This window comes from Microtus ochrogaster, chromosome 6, assembly GCF_000317375.1.
Source record: "Microtus ochrogaster isolate Prairie Vole_2 chromosome 6, MicOch1.0, whole genome shotgun sequence".
In the NCBI taxonomy this organism is placed as follows: Eukaryota; Metazoa; Chordata; class Mammalia; order Rodentia; family Cricetidae; genus Microtus; species Microtus ochrogaster.
In genome coordinates, this window is record NC_022013.1 from 68,651,109 (window position 1) to 68,668,735 (window position 17,627).

The window sequence follows — 17,627 nt, forward strand, 5'->3', positions numbered from 1 at the left end:
CCTTTTGACATGTGACACCATGCTGTCATCTGAAAAGGTCCCATTTGAAAACCACGCAATTAGAACAACAACAATAAAACTCTCACCGTGTTGTAAGTTTATAACTGCATGTTAGGGTCCCTTTCATAGCTCTCTTCAGCTGAATGTGCTCAAGGGACCACAGGTTGGATCCACTTGCCAGGATGCTGGAACAACAACATGAAGCAGGCTGTTCTCCAGGGCCTCCAGCAGGAAAGTGGCTCCATCGATGCCTTAGCAGTTCCCCATTTCAGGCTTCCGAGCCCCCAAAATGACAAGATGAGAAGTTGGAGCTATTTTAAGTGGTTGTATATAGAATAACTGGTTACTGTGTCCTATGAAGTGAAAGGGCCAAGCTAGCCCAACAGTGTGGTACTTAGACTCTGAACTTGCAACAAAAATAAGAGCACTTAGTGACAAAGGAGCCCAGTGCTGACCGAGGCAAGCTACCAGGGAGGAAGATGATAAAGAGGCCACACTAGATCCACTGTCATGGGGAAAGGGACATGTAGACAGGACCCATAGATCCAGTCACAGTCCTCAAAGCTACCAGTCCCCCATGAGCACCAAGAATACATCTAACTCAAGCCTTCCAAAGAAAGCACCCATGGTCTTTTGTGGTTTTCCGTCCTTTGGTTTTCCTTGAGAAAAGTTCGGGGAAAGCTAACAAAAGTGGCCGCTGCAGGGAGAGGTGGAGGACAGGGCCAGTTCCTGGTTATCAAGCCACTGACAACATCTCCCCCCTATGCAACCACACTAGAGGAAATCCAGGCACATTAGGTAGGAAACATCAATTCCATGTTGCACCATTTTGGAAGCCATTAGCAGCGTGGACCAGAATGCACCTAACCTGTGGTCAAAGTGGCCAATGGGAGGCCAGGATCATGTGCTGGACACTAGGAGTGCAGTCATTCCTATGCTACCAGTGACCGGGTATGTAGCAGGAGCCTGAGACAACAGAACAAGCCACTCAAGTTGGCTTCTCCAAGGAAGAAATGCTAGCAGAAGAGGCTGGCTGTTAAAAGCAGCAGGAGGAGGAGGAGCTCAAAGCCTCAGGGTATTTATCTGCATGTATGAAATGCTCTGAAACCCAGAGGAAAGGTCTACAAAATGATAGCCATGAATATAAATAGCCCTTTATGGTTTAGAAAGCATTTTTTTCACGCACTATCCCAGATCCAACAATAGCGCCAGAGAGACAGGATGAGAAGTAGCATGCTGTCTTTTATGAACGAGAAAACGGAGATTAACAGCGGACAGCGGCCTTGCCAAGGTCACACATTAACTCAAGGGGAAAACTCCAGCCCAACTCTCATTACTCTTTGTTGAGAGCCCTCTCGACTATACTGAGTACCCTTCCCAAGGAGACTACAGTGAAGTGGTCGGGACTGGTGTTGACATCTGAGAACAAAGGACACAGGAGAATCGGGCATCATGTTAGACACTGGAAGTTCAAAGGATAGTTGTGACAGGATGCGGTCCCGTCCTGCAGGACCAGACCTCTCGGAGCTGTGACAGCCTCGTCTCAGGAGCCATCTGTCAGCAGCACTTATCACTACTGGCTCATCTCTGTGCGCTCCCACAAAGGCTTGCCTGTCTCCCCCAAATTGGGTGTAATCTTCCTGCTGGACACACACCTTCTGAGCCTCTTTTCCCTTTACTAATAATGTTCAGAACACATATTGCTGTGCATCATAGGAGGGAAGGCATGGCGGAAGTTCCTCCAAGAACAGAGCTACTGCCAGGCACAGTGGCAAGCCTATGGGCCCAGCTCCTCAGGAGGCTAAGGCAAGAGGATCACTTACACCCACAAGTTCAAGACCAGCCTAGATACCATAATGAGATGCCAGGTCAAATATTCAATTTGTCATATTCAGAAATTCCTTTTCTGAGTATATAGACTAAAAAATCAAAGTAGGTTCTCAAAGAGGCATTTGCACACCCATGCACACTCAGTACTCTTCACAACAGCCAAGAGAGAGAAGCAAATTCCCATTAGTAGATGAATACCTAAGAAAAATGTGGCCTAACCACACAAATACAAGGAGGCCTTGGGATGGAAGGAAATCCTGACCCTATACCATATGGATGGACCATGAAGAAAAAAGACATCATGCCAACATAAGGGCCAAATACTGCATGGTTCCTTTCTCATGATACCTTCAAAGTAGTCAAAACTGCAGAAATACAAGGTAGAAAGATGGCCACCTAGGGCTGGGGAGAGAAAGGATTGTATTTAATGACTATAGCATCTCAGCTTCACAAGAAGGAAAAAAAGACTGGAGATCCTAGATGCAACAGTGAGAATACATCTAACTACTGAACTGTCCGCTTTAACTGCTGAACCTTTGAAAACCCTTTGAAGAGCAGAATTTAGTGCTATGCACTTTTACCATTCATTTCTTAGAAGCATATTAAAAGGGGGGAATGTCTATGACCGAAACCATAAATTGAAAAATAATGTGAAGAAGGTGAAAAACCAAATGAGAAATGAACAGAGGGCAGAGGAAGCATGGCAGACAGTGATGAAGTCTGCATGTATTTGACTGCGTCCACACTGGGGCATGAGGTTGGAGCTAAGCAAGAATGCATCTACCTACAAGACCTCAGCTCCTAAGAGGACCAGGGACACCATCAGACAGACCCTTTCACTCCCTCAATGGATCCTTTGGGAAACATAACAGACTCACAGCCACTTCACAACACAGCTCTCCAGAGAAGACCAGGAGATGAGATCTACAGAGTTTAGCAATGATAGGCATGGTGCCCACACCTGTACCTGAGCACTCGAGAGACAGGCAAGGAGATCTTAAATTCAAGATCAGACTGAGCTACACAGTGAGATCCTATCTCAAAAATATGAGACGAAATAAAATAAAATGAAGGCCTTGGCAAGGCATCTCACCTGTGAGGCTCTGATTCTTATCAATAGCTGCTCTCATCTCAGGACTACCTACTGCTCTTTGGCCAAGCCCTGAGGCCTGGGGCTTCTAAGACCAGCAGAGTACCAGCAACCAAAGCCTGCCGTGTCCAACCCAGCATCAGCCAGGCACCACTCAACATAAAAGGACAGTGGCAGCTGTAGTCCTTTACACAGAAATCCCATGCCCTAGTTCTTGACAGCTGTAATTACAGCCCAAACAGCTTTTGAAAGGCAAAGAGAAAGAAGAAAATAGCAGCCTGGACCCAGCAGTGAATTGTGGGGCTTGGGGCGGAACACAATCACAGCTCTTACTTCTAATGGCAGCCAGTCCACACAAGCAACTGGACAGCCAGCCCAAACAACTTTCTGACCAATTAATTTCTCCTCCTAATGAAATGAGCTCGTCATTAAGCACTGGAAACAGCTCCCACACGGGGGGGGGGGGGGGAAGGGACTGGAGGAAGAGGCATGTGGCTGCCAGCAGGTAATGGGAGAAAAGGAAACTGCCACATTCCAGTCCCAGATGCCTGCAGATCCCATGACCAGCTAGCGCCTCGCCATGTCTGGCCTGCCCCTGCTTCCAGGTAATGTTTTCCTATGCCTCTGCCCATCCTAAGTTGTGCTTCTGCCATGGGCTCCCTTTCTGTTGCAGTTATTTGGTTCCACCCAACTAGGGTCAAGATTCATAATCAAAATTCCAAAGAGCCCTCAGTGGGGAGGTAGGGGCCACGGCACAGTCTTGAGTATGAACCCTTAAGTGTGGAATACTCCTTTATACTGCGTGAATATATGTCGCTGTGATTGGTTTAATAATAAGCTGACTGGACAACAGCTGGACAGGATAAGGTGAGGCAGGAGAACCAAACTAAGGACACTGGGAAGAAGAGTGGAGAAAGAGGAGTCACCAGAAAAACACAAAGAGGAAAAGGATGTACAAGATGAAAGAAAGGTAACGCCAAGTGGTAAAATATAGACTAATATAAATGGGTTAAGTTGTAAGAGTTAGCTAGTAACAAGCCTGAGCTATTGGCTGGGCATTTATAATTAGTATTATGTCTCTGTGTAGGTTATTTGGAACTGGCAGCCAGGAAAGGAAGTCCACTTACACCCAAGCTCTTGTGAAGTACTTAACCATGTCCTCATACACGAAATGTACTAAGAACATTCTCACCTCATCTAAAGTAGCTATAAATAATATATTCAATATCAAAATATCTAAAAATTCACCCCACACAAAAGCAACCGTTACTATTGGGGGAGCTACTGCTTTCACACTGATGGTAATATCAGCAACAGCCATTCCCTCCCACATCAGTCAAACATAAATAAAAGAGGACTTCAGTGAACACCCAGAGTGCGGGCCGCTCCAGGCCCAATCTTTTGATCATAGCAGCAGTGAACACAACTCAGGGCTTCGGCTTCTATCCAATAGGGGGGCAAAGGAGGAAGTAAGGAGGACTGAAGCTCTGTGCCGCAGACCTGCAGCCAAAGAGGGAGTAAAACTTACAACTTTTCCATGAGACCAAGTGGTAAAGTGACAGAATGGCCACTTGTCCATTTCTGGGCCCCCATGACTTCTCATGACACCATCCTCTGATGCTGTGACCATTCAGTAACATCAGATTACTCTCATCAAAGTACTTTAGGTTTCCTAATTACCAAATCCATGAAGACAGCACTGTTGTCTTCAATATAATAATAGTATCAATAAATTCACCTTGGTAAAGAAGAAAAGGCCGAATGACTGGGAGCATCATTGAGCCACACAGAAAGCCAACGGCAAGCATGTTTACACTCCCCCAGTACTGATGTCATTGCATCGAGGCTTCTGTTGACAGGGTAAAGAACCAGCTCAAAGGAAAACTAACCTATTGTGTTTTTCCTCGTAGGTGAACAGATCATTCCAAAGAATAATGACCCAAACCAGGCTGCACCCGGAGATGGCCAACCCAGCCATGCTAACACTAGCTCCTGTCACAACACACTCACAATACACCTCAGCTATCCCAAGCCCACCTCCAAACTGCACAGTTTTTTCGTTCTGGTGTTCCCTGACCCAGGGAGCAGAGTCAGAAAGCAGTGGGTTGCCATGTGTAGCAAACTCTCCCAGGAGATACAGGAAAGAGTGGCAGGGGGTTGGGCGAGCACGACATGCAAAATGGTTGACACATTCTGAAGCCTCAAGCAGCTGACCAAATAAGGTTTGTTGAAATTTCATATCCACTTAAAATTCCAAGCAAACCTTCTATTCTGTGCCACAATCAATTACCTTTTAAAAATGTTCTGATCAACTACTAGAAACTCACTAAAGTTTGTTCAACCTTTTACCATTCTCCTTCACTGCCTAGCCAACCATCACACACACATCGCGGATGGAAGAGCTTCCAGACAAGAGACAGGGAGGATGGCACTGCTCAGACATCACACCCATTCCAACCTTTGGCCTTTATTGCACAAGTCACAATAGTGTCCCAGTGGTGTCGGAATATGGACTCTGGGGCCTGGAAGGGTGCAGCCATCCATTCTGACTCTCATCTCTGGCTGAAAGGGCAAGCAGCAAGGAAGCTTGACTCCAGGGTCACACACAGGGGCCACTCACCCGGATTCTGCGCATGGCAGCCACGATCTCCACCCTGCTGTTGGGTCTCGGCACATCCAAGCTTCCCACGTACTGTGGAGAAGAAGCAAAGAGAGAATGAGAAGGGGGAAGGACACAGAACGTCAGGAGATCAAAGACTCTGAGGCCGCACGCTTTAGCTCCCCGTTTTACAGAAGAGGAAATTAAAAGCCCATCGGGTATCATCTCCTTTGAAATAGTTTCTAGTTTTTAATAAATAAGCAAGTTAACCAGAAATTACTGCTTCCATTTCCATCTTCCTCCTAAGGTAGAAAGGCCCGTGTTGGCTAAGAAGGCATCTGAAAAGGAAAGGCTCTTTATAGGGATTCTTGCCAACGTCTACATGGCACAGTAGGTGGCTTTTTCCTTTATCTCCCTTCAATTTCTTCATCTATAAAAATCAAATAAATTAACACACACACACACCTCTCTCTTACATAAAAGTGCTTGCAAAAAAATAAAAATAAATGCACTTAGAGAAAAATAAATACTTTTGAAGTTGTTTGTTGTTGTTCCGGGTATTTTTTTTTTTGCTTTGTTTTGTTATTGTTTGTATTTTTACAGGACTTCACTCTTAAATCTAAGCTGTAGCCTATTATGTAGCCCAGGCTGGCCTGGAGCTCATGTAGCCCAGGCTAGATTGAACTCACAGCACTTCTCCTGTTTCAGCCTCCCAAGGGCTGTGATTGCAGCCTGAGCCCCTATATCTGGCTACTATTTTTAATTATTAGAATTTTACTGAGTTATCCCTAGACATATTGGAGACCTCTGACATTTTGTTACGCTCCTGACTGGAGAACAAATGGACTACTAAATTTTTTATGTAAAAATTTTTTTATCTAATTGTACTTTTATTAACTTTTTTTTCCAAAACAGGATTTCTCTGTGTGGCAATCCTGGCTGTCCTGGAATTCACTTTATAAACCAGGCTGACCTCGAACTCTCAGAGATTCGCCTGTCTCTACCTCGCTGAATTCTGGGATTAAAGGCGTGTGCCACCATGCCCCGCCAATTGTACTTTGTATTTATCTTTGGTTTTGGAGACAGACTTATCATCTAACTCAGGCTGACCTCAAAATTGCCTATTCTCCTGTCCCAACCTCCTGAGTTGGAACTACACACGCACACCCCACACCTACCCGTGATTATACTTAAAAATTACCCACCAAACCAGACTGCATTCATGTTAATGTTTAACATGAAATTCCTTACTAAAAACTAATCAAATAATGCAAAATTAAGGAAAATAAAATAAGTCCCCACTCTCAACAGGTTAGTACCAGTCAGTCTTCTTTTTCTGTTTGCCAATGGGCATAAACTCAAACTATTAGTTCTACAGAAAAAAAGATTAGATTATTCATGACTTTAAACAGAGCCTAGGTAATGTCTATGCCCATGCGTACAGGTGGGTCATAAGGAACATAGCGCCTCTTTTCCCAATGGATCTACCACAAGAGATTGCAGCACTTCCCTGAATCATCTCATCTACAGATCCAAGAATTAGCTAAGGAGTCAGCCTTGGATAGCTTGCTATGTACCTAAGCAAAGATTGCATTGATAAAAATAGGAACGTTCAAAAGATAACTCCCGTGGTTTCAAGAAAAGAGAGTTTTCCCTAAAACTTGGAGCTAAGGACTGGTTCCAGTTAAGAGAGTTTCACAAATGACACTGGGAACAAGCGGATTTCCCCTAGTATTGACCAACAGCTTCTGTTGACACACTGAAGAATGAAGTTCCCAGCAGAAGATCAGGTGGCTGCAGTCTGGCCCCTGGGGGAGCCCACCAAAGTACACGGGCTTATTGGCACAGGACCTTGCACCTTGCTGAGGCAACAAAGCCTCTAGATCGAATGTGTGACCATGGCTTCTCTGTGGTTAGCAATTCCCCCCAGTGAGCTCTGCTGGAGCTGCCAGGGCAGCAATATGTCAGTGACCTATGCAGCCAGGGATGGCATGACACCATTCATGATTGCCCAATTACAAACGCCCTCCAGGCCAGGGAAAGTGTCCATGATCTCTCTCTTGCCTGTTCCATGCTGCTCTGCCCTGAACCCATTGCAGTCAGAAACATAAACCTTCTGAGGCTCAGTTCCTCCACAATCGTATGAAGGCCAAGGCCTCAGGACTGAGCAAGGCCATCCATTGTAGAGGAGCCTGAGGGGAAGAGGAGGTACATATCCTTGACTCACTGCCAGCCCAGAAGGGAAGCTGCTAACCACAGCGCCTGGCTACTGTACCCCAGCCCACGTCCTTCCTAGGGAGGGGTGCTGCTGGACTGGTAATACTGGAACAGTGAGGAAACTGGGGGGGGATGGATAATGTGGGATACCCTTCTGTATGATGTGTTTATGTTTTATTACCATTAGTTAATAAAGAATCTGCTTTGGCCTATGGCAGAGTAGGATATTGCTAGATGGGAAATCCAAGCAGAGATGAGAGAGAAAGAAGGCAGAGTAGTGGGGTTCGCAAGAAGACATGAGAAGCAAGATGTGAGGTAACAAGCCAAGAGCCTCAAGGCAAAATATAGAATAGAAATGGGTTAATTTAATTTATAAGAGCTAGTTAATAATAGCCTTAGCTAATAGGCCAAACGGTTTGTAATTAATACAAGTTTCTGTGTGATTACTCTGGACTGAACAACTAGGAAACAAAAGCGTAGCCTCCAGTTATGGAGGGGGGGCACATAGGGGGACACAGCACAGGACAAGGAGATGCAACATAGAGAGAAGTAGTTCCCCAGCGAGTGTCCCTATTCACACCCATTTTCACACTCCAAAGGCCTGCCTCACTCCACCAGCCCCTACCCAAGCAGCACACACCTACACAAGCACTTGCTATACGCATATGTGTGTGTGTGTGTGTGCTGACATAACTCTAACACACACCCACTCATACTGCACACCCACTAACTCATCACAGTCACACCACACGCCACAAATCTGCCTTCCCGAAAGTGGGCCTGCAGGAGCCAGCGCAGCTCCGTCAAGCTGAGGGTCCACTGAAGAGATTAGAAGGATACACACGAAGGGGCTCGCTAGTCTACCTCTCCCAGATGAAAGCTAAAGATCCACATTAACAATGTCAATCAAAATGAGAGCCATGATGCCAGGGAAGCAGAGAGGTCAGGAAGCCAGAGCCTCAGGCCAAAGCAGAGGGTGCGAGCAACGCAACCACCTTCCTTTCAACAACAGCCAAGTAAATGTACCTGACCTAACCACCATCACCCCCGCAGCTAACACTTCTATCCTGAGCAGGTCACGAGACTGTCCACATCCGCCCCACTTGCCTGAGGGTCAGCTCATCCTGCTAATCGCTCATTTTTGGTGGTCAAGTTCACGTCATTTTTAGAAGAAACTGAACTAGGCTAGGACACCCCACCCCCACCACCCCATTCTAGACCAGAAAGGTGATTCCCAGGCTGAGTTAACAAACTGCTGCTCTCCCTTGCTACCTTTCTCTGATGGTTGGGGGAGGGGTTACCAACTTGAAATCTTCTTCCCTTCACCTGCATTTAATGAAGAAGCCATGTTCAATACCTAGAAATTAAATTCCTTTCCAAAACGGCAACTGTTTTCTTCCCTTCAGCTCCCCACACCACATCCCTCCCATCATCCCCCTCGCCCTCCTCACTCTGGACAGTCGGACAAGGCTGGAACTCAGGCTTCATCCTTGAAGGACTTCTCCTCGATTGTTACAGTTCATGAGTTACTGAGACTTGTTCATTCCTGTCCCTTTGGGGATGGAGAGATGGCTCAGCAGTTAAGAGCAATGGCCGCTTTTTCAGGGGACCCAGGCTTGATTTCCACCACCCATGTGATGGATCGTACCCATCCATAACTCTAGTTCCAGATGATCTGATGCCCCCTTCTGCTCCTGTGGGCACTAGGCATGCACGTGGGACATTAGCATACAGGCAAGATACTCGTACACATAAAATTAAAAAAAAATCTTTAAGAACCTTCCATGATGGCTTGCACCCGCTCTGAAGATGACAAATAGTCGTCTCAATGTGGCTTTATGGTCCATGTGGCCCAGCTTCATCTGACACCAGCGGACTCCAATGACTCCATCCTCACATAGACCTTACTTCCTCCTCACATGCTTTTCCCTGCACACGGAACACTCCTGTCTCTGCCTAATTCAACTGGATCCCCACTCTCCATCCCTGACTTCTAAGGAAGCTGAACTCTTACCTTGAAGACTCCATAACACCCTACAACTCTCTTTTGAGGCATCCACATGGGACTGCATACATGTATTCATGGGCTGAACATGCCCATGACTTGTACCTCTGGTCAAGGTGCAAAGAAGATGTCCAAAACTCACCTGAGTGACCGTCATCTCACAAGAACGGATGTCTACTTGTCCCGGATGCTTACGGGAGACTCTCTGCTTGGGGGAGAGACGAAGGGAAAGGCCTAAGCGCTGGCTTCTGCCTGGAATTCCAACACTGACATCACTGCTCTGCTTCTCAGTATCAGCCACCCCCTTCCATTCTATTGTGGCTTCATAATACACCTGACTGTCATCTAGATGCTTGACGTGGATCGAAGCCAGGTACTCCTGAGTACCACAATCCCCAGCTTACCAAAGGACAGCGGTATATTAAACCCTGCTGCGGGTGGAGTTCTAAGCACCTGGCCTTTTATACATCTACAGCATCCCAGTGTCCTCCTCCTTCTAGGAATCCCCGCTGCGAAACATGACATGGGGACTCTATTCAGAGCAGCTACCACAGAGCAGAGGGAGGACTCAAGTAAAAGAGTTTAAAAATACCGCAGCTCACAACGTTTTCATTAGTATCTAAAATGAAATAAAAAGCCCAAGAACTCCAAAAGAAAAGAATATCAGGTGTGGTAACTCATAGTTTTCAACTTAGCACTCAGTAAGCTGAGGCAGGAGGATGACCATGAGTGTGGGGCCAGCCTGGTCTACTGAATGAGATTTTTATCTCAAAGACATTGAAAAAGAAAAGGGAGTAAGTTAAGGGCAGTGCAAACTGGATAAGTAGTCATGATAATGAGGGTGAGACAGGTCTTTTATTTGAGGCTTCAGGTTTTGGGTAAGCAGGAATTAACTTCATAGAAGATTAACAGAGAGCTTCAAATGCTTTTCTGCAAATTTCTGGATAACTTCAGCCTGGGTACCACACGACTGCCTTGTGAAGTACTTCCATGGTCCAGATCCACCTTATTTCCCAGAGATTAACTCCTGTAGACAGCCAAGAAATGAACTGCCTTGTCTCCTCGCATGTGACTGATAATGCAAACAGCAAAAAGACAGAACTACTTGTCATACCCACCCATGGAACGCTCACCACCCACAGATCCCTGTGATGTCTGCCATCACCCTCCCCTGGGGGATCCCTCTGTTGACAGAGCTCACGTCAGATGTCTCCAGGGACGAGGTAGAAAGTTCAGAGCACAAAGATGAACACTGTGCATGATTCTACTTCTGGTAAGATCGAACCAGCAGGTACCAGACCAAGCCTCTTATAGACACTGGTCTATGGGAGGTCTGTATAGTGGTCAAGTGTGTGTTAATGAGGTGATTAACAAGAGGGTGTATGGGAACTCTGCTTCAGCCCATGAATTTTCTGGTGTGTGAACCTAAATGGACTTTTAATAATAACTATTCATTAGAAGAGTAATAATTTGATTATTCTGGAAAATCCAAAACCAAGAAGAGACTGGCAGGTCTCCAACTCCGGAGAGGAAGTGTGCTGGGGACACATGGGTTCTGGCCTGACATCACCATCACAAAACGATGGTGATTTGTCTGGAAACAGTGTTAGGGTTAAAGAGCAACCAATTCAACTCTTGAGGAACAAGAAAACATCCAGAAAGACAGCAGGATCTTCCAGCATGAACTGTTTTTTTAAAAAAAAAAAAATCCAGTGGTTGTTCAGCAGAAGCAGGGCCACCCCAGCAGAAGGACACAGCTCCACCAATGAGCCAAGCATTTCTCTCTGAAATGTTCTAGAGTCTCAACCCAGTCTCTGCCACGAGGTGCCATAATAGCCTCCTCCCTTTACAGAGAGCCAGCTCTAACAGAGCCAGCCAATGACAGTTGACAGAAGGTAGCAGATCTCTCCCTGGCCTCCAGCTTCTAGTGCAGGACCCGCCCCACTGTATTCTTCAGGAACCTTTCTCTGAGAACTCCAAACCAGGTCTGCTTTCTGTGCTGTGCACCGCCTATCTCCTCTCATCCCTCTGGTCTCCTAGCCACACCCTGTCCTCTCTCTAACCCACACATACAAAGTCATGTGACAGCCTGCATGTGGCTAGAACTCACCAGCTGGAATGGACCATCTCTGAGTTTCGGGATCTATCCCATGTTCTGACATCCTACAGATGAGCAGAGTCACAGGGAGTTGTAGGAGTCACACCAAGGTTCTTAAAGCAAAGTGTTGAGATCTCAGAAGTGTTTAGCTCAATAGGGCCATTCCACTCGAGTGAATGAACACTCACTACTGTGACCCCAACTGAAACTTCTCTTCTTATTACCCTGTTCGCATCTTTCCCCACACGGTCTGCAAGGGGAGTTGTATCTGCTTCGCACGGTTCCTATCTTCCCCAATACAGTGTGAGACCCTGTCAGGACCTTGCTCTTATTCTCTACTCCAGTTCTTAGAACAAAGTCTAGAAAAGGAAGCCTCAACTATCCCCTGGGCTGGGCATGGTGACATATACACTTGAGACTGAGACAGGAGCATTACTGTGACTTCAAGGCCAGACTCTGGTATAGAGTGAACTAAGCCAGCCTAAGTTACAGTGAGACTCTTGTCCTGACCCCTGTCCCACAGTCAATAAATAAATAAAAATAAAATGCAATAACAACAAGGAAAGCTCCACTGAATCAGTGCAGGAGAAGGGGAGCCCACAGGAGTCAAGCACTCAGCCCAAGGACACACTCCTGCAGGCCCATGGCTCTGCTCCAAAGGGAAAACCCTTCCTGCCTTCAGATCTGCTCTGTGTGCAGCTGAGTGACCTGCTGAGCTAGACTGCCAATGTGACCTGGGCCACAGTTCTCGCCTCATTTACCGTGGAACAAAGCAGCATTAACCACAGCGGCCGGAGCAGCCCAGATTCCAGAGCACACTCAGAGAATGACCTTCTAGTAACTGCTCTGGGGGAGGGGAGGGAAGAGAAAAGATGCTGTACTTAGGGCCCCACTCCCACTTCTGAGGCCTGCAGCGTTGGTCCCTGGGTGCTGAGGTGCCAGGGACCTGGGGAGCAATAAGACATACACCACAGTCCTTTCCGCTACAGTCAGGACCAAGCCTCAGTACCCAAACCTGCCCAACTCTCTATGCTCACAGGTATGTGCATGTACACACACACAGACACACACACACACACACACACACACACACACTTGCACATACACACACCCCGGAAAAGCTTCAAATGCAGCTGTACACCACATCTTTATTTACTTTTAGTCAAATCACTTATCTTTCTTTGTCTCTCCTCTAGTCACTCAAAAAGGCAAGTATTATGTGAAACTGGTCTGATGTGACTGTCACTATTGATTCACAGCAAAACAGTGGGACAAATGAGTATGTCAGAGATCGCCATAGAGTCCTTCTTAGTCCTCACATTTGGGGCTGGGTGTAAATTAACTGTGGTGAGCTGTCTTTAGGCTAATGCTATGCAATCCTCTAAAGAGGGACAGAGGCAGGACAGAGCTATCAAGGGACTGTCTCTTAGTCACCATTAATAAAAGCTTAGGAATGCTGGCCTGGTTATTCTTTATGAGGACTTGACAGGTAAAAGCTGTAAGACAGAAACTGCTCTGGATTTTCAGCTACTGAATGGAAGCCTCCGTGCTGCAATTAACATCCCTGGATCTCGTCACAGATGCAGGTATGGGGCAAAGGCCAGGGCAGCATCCTGGGCAGGCAGCACTCTCCGCCTGCCCCAAGAGCTGCCTGCCCACCCAGGATTCTCACTTGGTCAGCAGGGAAGAAGAGAACGTTTAGAGCATGGGGAAGGGAAACGCTGACACAAGCTGCACAAAAGTCAAATTCCCTGTGAAACAACCAGTCAATCGGGAATGCAGACATGAACCAAGAACACTTGAAAGTGACAGAAGCCAGGTCAATAGCGTAGCTTAAATAGCAGCCTGCAACGGCATTTGACCCAACCCTTCATTTTCGTACAGGGGGAGATTGTGACTTAGAGATAGAATAGAACCATAGCTTTTGAGTGGCAGAATCAGAAAACAGTGTGGGTCCCTTCCTCTACCCCATACTCCAACAGGAAATAAAAGCAATCAGGAAGAACATGGCCCAGTGCCCCACTAAGGCCTGATTCACTGCATTGGATGTAAATTAAGCCGGATAATGATATGTGTGCACAGACATTCACATACTAGTGAGGTCAAAGCCAGTGAGAAACTGCAGAGCACTGAGGTATATGAGCAAAGGGCAAAGGATCCTTATTTGGCCACCTTAGGGGTGGAATGAAGATACTCAGCAACGAATATGGAGTCATGTCACTAAAGGAGAGGAGAGAAGGGGTCCTACTATTACAGAGGAACACGGAACCAAAGGAGGTAAACAAAGAGGAGACCCGAAGACAGCACTAAAAACAACCTCTTCTGCAAATAAGAATCAAATATTTAGTTTTGGGAAGGACCAACATTCTAGTCAACCAAAGTCTAAGTTTTCAAGCTTCTGTTTTATCCCTGAAGTCCATCTAGTGTGTGTACCACCAACATGCCAGACCTGTCCTAGGAACATCTAGTGTGTGTACCACCAACATGCCAGACCTGTCCTAGGAACAAATTAGACAATACCTGCTGAAGATGGAAGTCGGTGGTAGAGTGCTAGAATCAAAGTTACATCATTTATAAAATGCACAATGGTAAGGAGATTTTCATTTTTTAATTGGTTGAGAGGTGAGTCTCCTAAATGTTTTAATCTTATTCACCCCCATAACTATTTCATCTCCTTACCCGTCCCCTTCCTTATCCACCCAACTTTCTGTCATTTTAGAGGTTATTTTTTTTCTCTTTGGTGTGTGGGGGGGGCTTGTTTTTGGTTTTCCTTTCAGGACCAATTTGTGTTGCCCAAAATATTTTTGGATGTGTGGTCTTCCACTACAGCATGGCCAACTTACCAGGAGCTATAGTGTTAGAGAAAGCTGACCACTTCCCTCTTAGCAGCTAACAATTGCCAGTCACTCCATGGCTAAGGGTGGAATCGTATGTTCAACTCCCTTCTCTGTGCTGATATTTGGTCTAGGCTGGAGGCATTGTTCTTACATTGCCATGTCTTTGTCCTGTGCATAACGAGACCGTGAGGACACATAATCTGTGGCCGTAAAGCTCCCTCTTTGAATCAGCATTGACTAATGGGAGCATGGGGCAAAGTGGGCCAAAGTGCCAGAAAAAGAGCCGAAGGGCAAAGCCAAGACATTAGACTTCACAGAATCACTGTGCATTAACAGGGAGTGAGGGAATGGGGTGAAGGATACAAGCAGATAGCATCACCAGTGACCAGACCACACAGATAACTGACAAACGTCCTGACTCACCAACCCTCCTCCTCAGAGAATGACCACATGTGACATCGTTCACAGGACAGACTCAGCTGGAGGGAGGCAAGCATCTCGCCTCCTCTCTGAGCCGTGACAAGAAAAGCTTTCCTAAGACTGGGGATATGGGGACTTCATTGATCAGTCATCAGCCTTGATGCTAAATGAACCCCTGCATGTGAGCAACATCCCCAGACAACCAGCAGGTAAAACCGCAGAAACATCAAAGCTTTCTCTATTTTAAGCTCTCTTGATTAGAAGTCTCCCTCAAGTCTATCATGCACTGCCCTAAATTAAGAATTCAATGGACTTCCTCGGGATCAGAGAAACCACTAATTATCCCCTTCCATGGATAAGCCAAAAACACAGTGATGACCCTGTGAGAAACGGCCCCGCCCACTGCTATACCTTGTTGAGTCTCTGAAGGTGACTTTCAGGATTTTTCTGATACTTTCTTTCCCTCATCGAAATGAAACTTCTACCGTTGGCAATAACTGTCTGAAATCTTCAAGAAAGTACCACCCAAACTAGTCCAGCAACATGTAAACAGAATTATTTACAATTGCCAAGAGGTGTTTATGTCAAGAAGAAAAGGTTTGTTCAATACACATTAAAAATAATAAATCTTCATGGAAGAAAGGACAGAAGATCATGCATGTGCTACTCTCAAAGCGCAATGAAAACGAATTTGACAAAATCCAATATCCTTTCATGATTTAAAAAAAAAAAACAGGCAATAAACTAGAAACAGAAAGGAAATTTCCCAATCTTAATAAAGGGCATTTATGAAAACTCTATGACACATCTAATGTGAAAGACTGAACATCTTTCCATTAAGAAGAAAAGGGTGGAGGGGAAGGACAGGAAGAGACTATCCAATGAGAGTATGCACATCTGTGTCCCAGGCACTCAGAGGCACAGGCAGGAGGATCAGGAGTTGAGGCCAGCCTGGGCTACATAGTGATTTCAGAACAAGACAAGGATGCCCACCTCATCACTTCTATTTGGTACAGGACTGGAAAGATGACTCCAGAAATAAAAATCAAATAATCTATACTTACAGGTAATAATTTCATATGCAGAAAACTCTAAGAATCCACCAAAAGTAAGGTATTGAATAATGAATGAGTAGATTCAAAAAAAAATTAAGGATATAACCCCATCTGCTACATTATCAAAAAGGACAAAATGTCAGGATTAACTCTATCAAGATTTATACACTGAAAATTATTAAGTGTAATTGAAAGTATAATTGAAAAAGATACAAATCAACAGGAAGACATCCCATGCTCATGAGTTAGATTTAAACCACTAAGATGAGATATTTCCCAAGTAGGTCTACTGAGTAAGGGTAATCCCTAGCAACACCTCACTTGTCTTTCCTGCAAAAATAGCCAGTCAGTTCTAAACCTCATGTGGGAATGTAAGGAACGTAGAACAAAGAAAACAATCTTAACAAGGGACAATGCCAGGGGATTCAAAACCTAATTTGACTGGCAATCAACAACACAGTGTGATTTTGCATGCAGTCATGTATGCAGGTCGAAAGAGTAAAAGAGTCCAGAAACAAGTCCTCATGGTCATAGCCAGCTCATGTCATCTCACCATGCAGCCCAGGCTGGCTTTAAATTCCTGATTCTCCTTGTGATAATAATGCTATGTCAACTGGACACAAGCTAGAGTCTTTGGAGAGGAAGGAGAGAAAATGTCACCATAAATTCAGCTGTAGGCAAGCCTGTAAGGCATTTTCTTAGTTAGTGATTGATGTGAGAAGATCCAGCCCATTGTAGGTGGGGCCACCCCTGGAATGGTAGTCCTGGGTTCTATAAGAAAGTAGGCTGAGCCAGCCATATGGAGCAAGCGAGTAAGCAGTTGCCCTCCCAGGCCTCTGCATCAGCTCCTGCCTCCAGGTCCCTGCCCTGATGGAGTTGCTGTCCTGACTTCCTTCGATGATGAACAATGATGGGAAGAGTAAACCACTTTTCCTCCCCAAGTTGTTGCTGGTCATTGTATTTTATCACAGCAGTAGTAATTCCAAGCAGAACACTCCTGTCTTCCATATCCTGCGATTACAGGCTTGTACCACCACACCCAGACCATCAATTGACTTCTGACAAGAGAGCCAAGACAAGTTCATTTTTGAAAGAATGGTCTCCTACACTGGTACTTGGAACACTGAATAGTCACATGGGAGAGAATGAAGTTGGACCTCTCCTGTGAACCATGTGCAAAAACTAATTCAAAATATATCATGCATTTAATATAACATTCTCAGAAGAACACAGAATCTGAGTGAATGGTTGCCTAGATACAACAATGAACAAAGGAACAAAAGAAGACTTAGCTGAAATGAAAAACACTGCTTCAACAGAGTTCACCAGGACATCAAGAAAATATGGGCTGGGCAACATGGCTCAACAGGTATAGATCACTGTTGCCAAACTGGACAACCTGAGCTGTATTACTGGGAAGTACATAATAAAATAAGAGAATCAACACTTTCATGCTGACCTTTACACATGTTCTGT

General features: G+C 45.6%; 1 protein-coding gene across 4 annotated transcripts in view; it reads right to left on the reverse strand.

The window, feature by feature from the left end:
• The window catches only part of Nos1ap (nitric oxide synthase 1 adaptor protein), a 276,554-nt gene that overhangs the window by 200,052 nt on the left and 58,875 nt on the right, over nucleotides 1-17,627 (reverse strand). For all 4 annotated transcript variants that reach the window (XM_005348779.3, XM_026779963.1, XM_026779964.1 and 1 more), the window contains exon 2: nucleotides 5,541-5,612. In XM_005348779.3, the coding sequence (XP_005348836.2) occupies nucleotides 5,541-5,612 (72 nt within the window). The remainder of the gene's footprint in view (nucleotides 1-5,540; nucleotides 5,613-17,627) is intronic.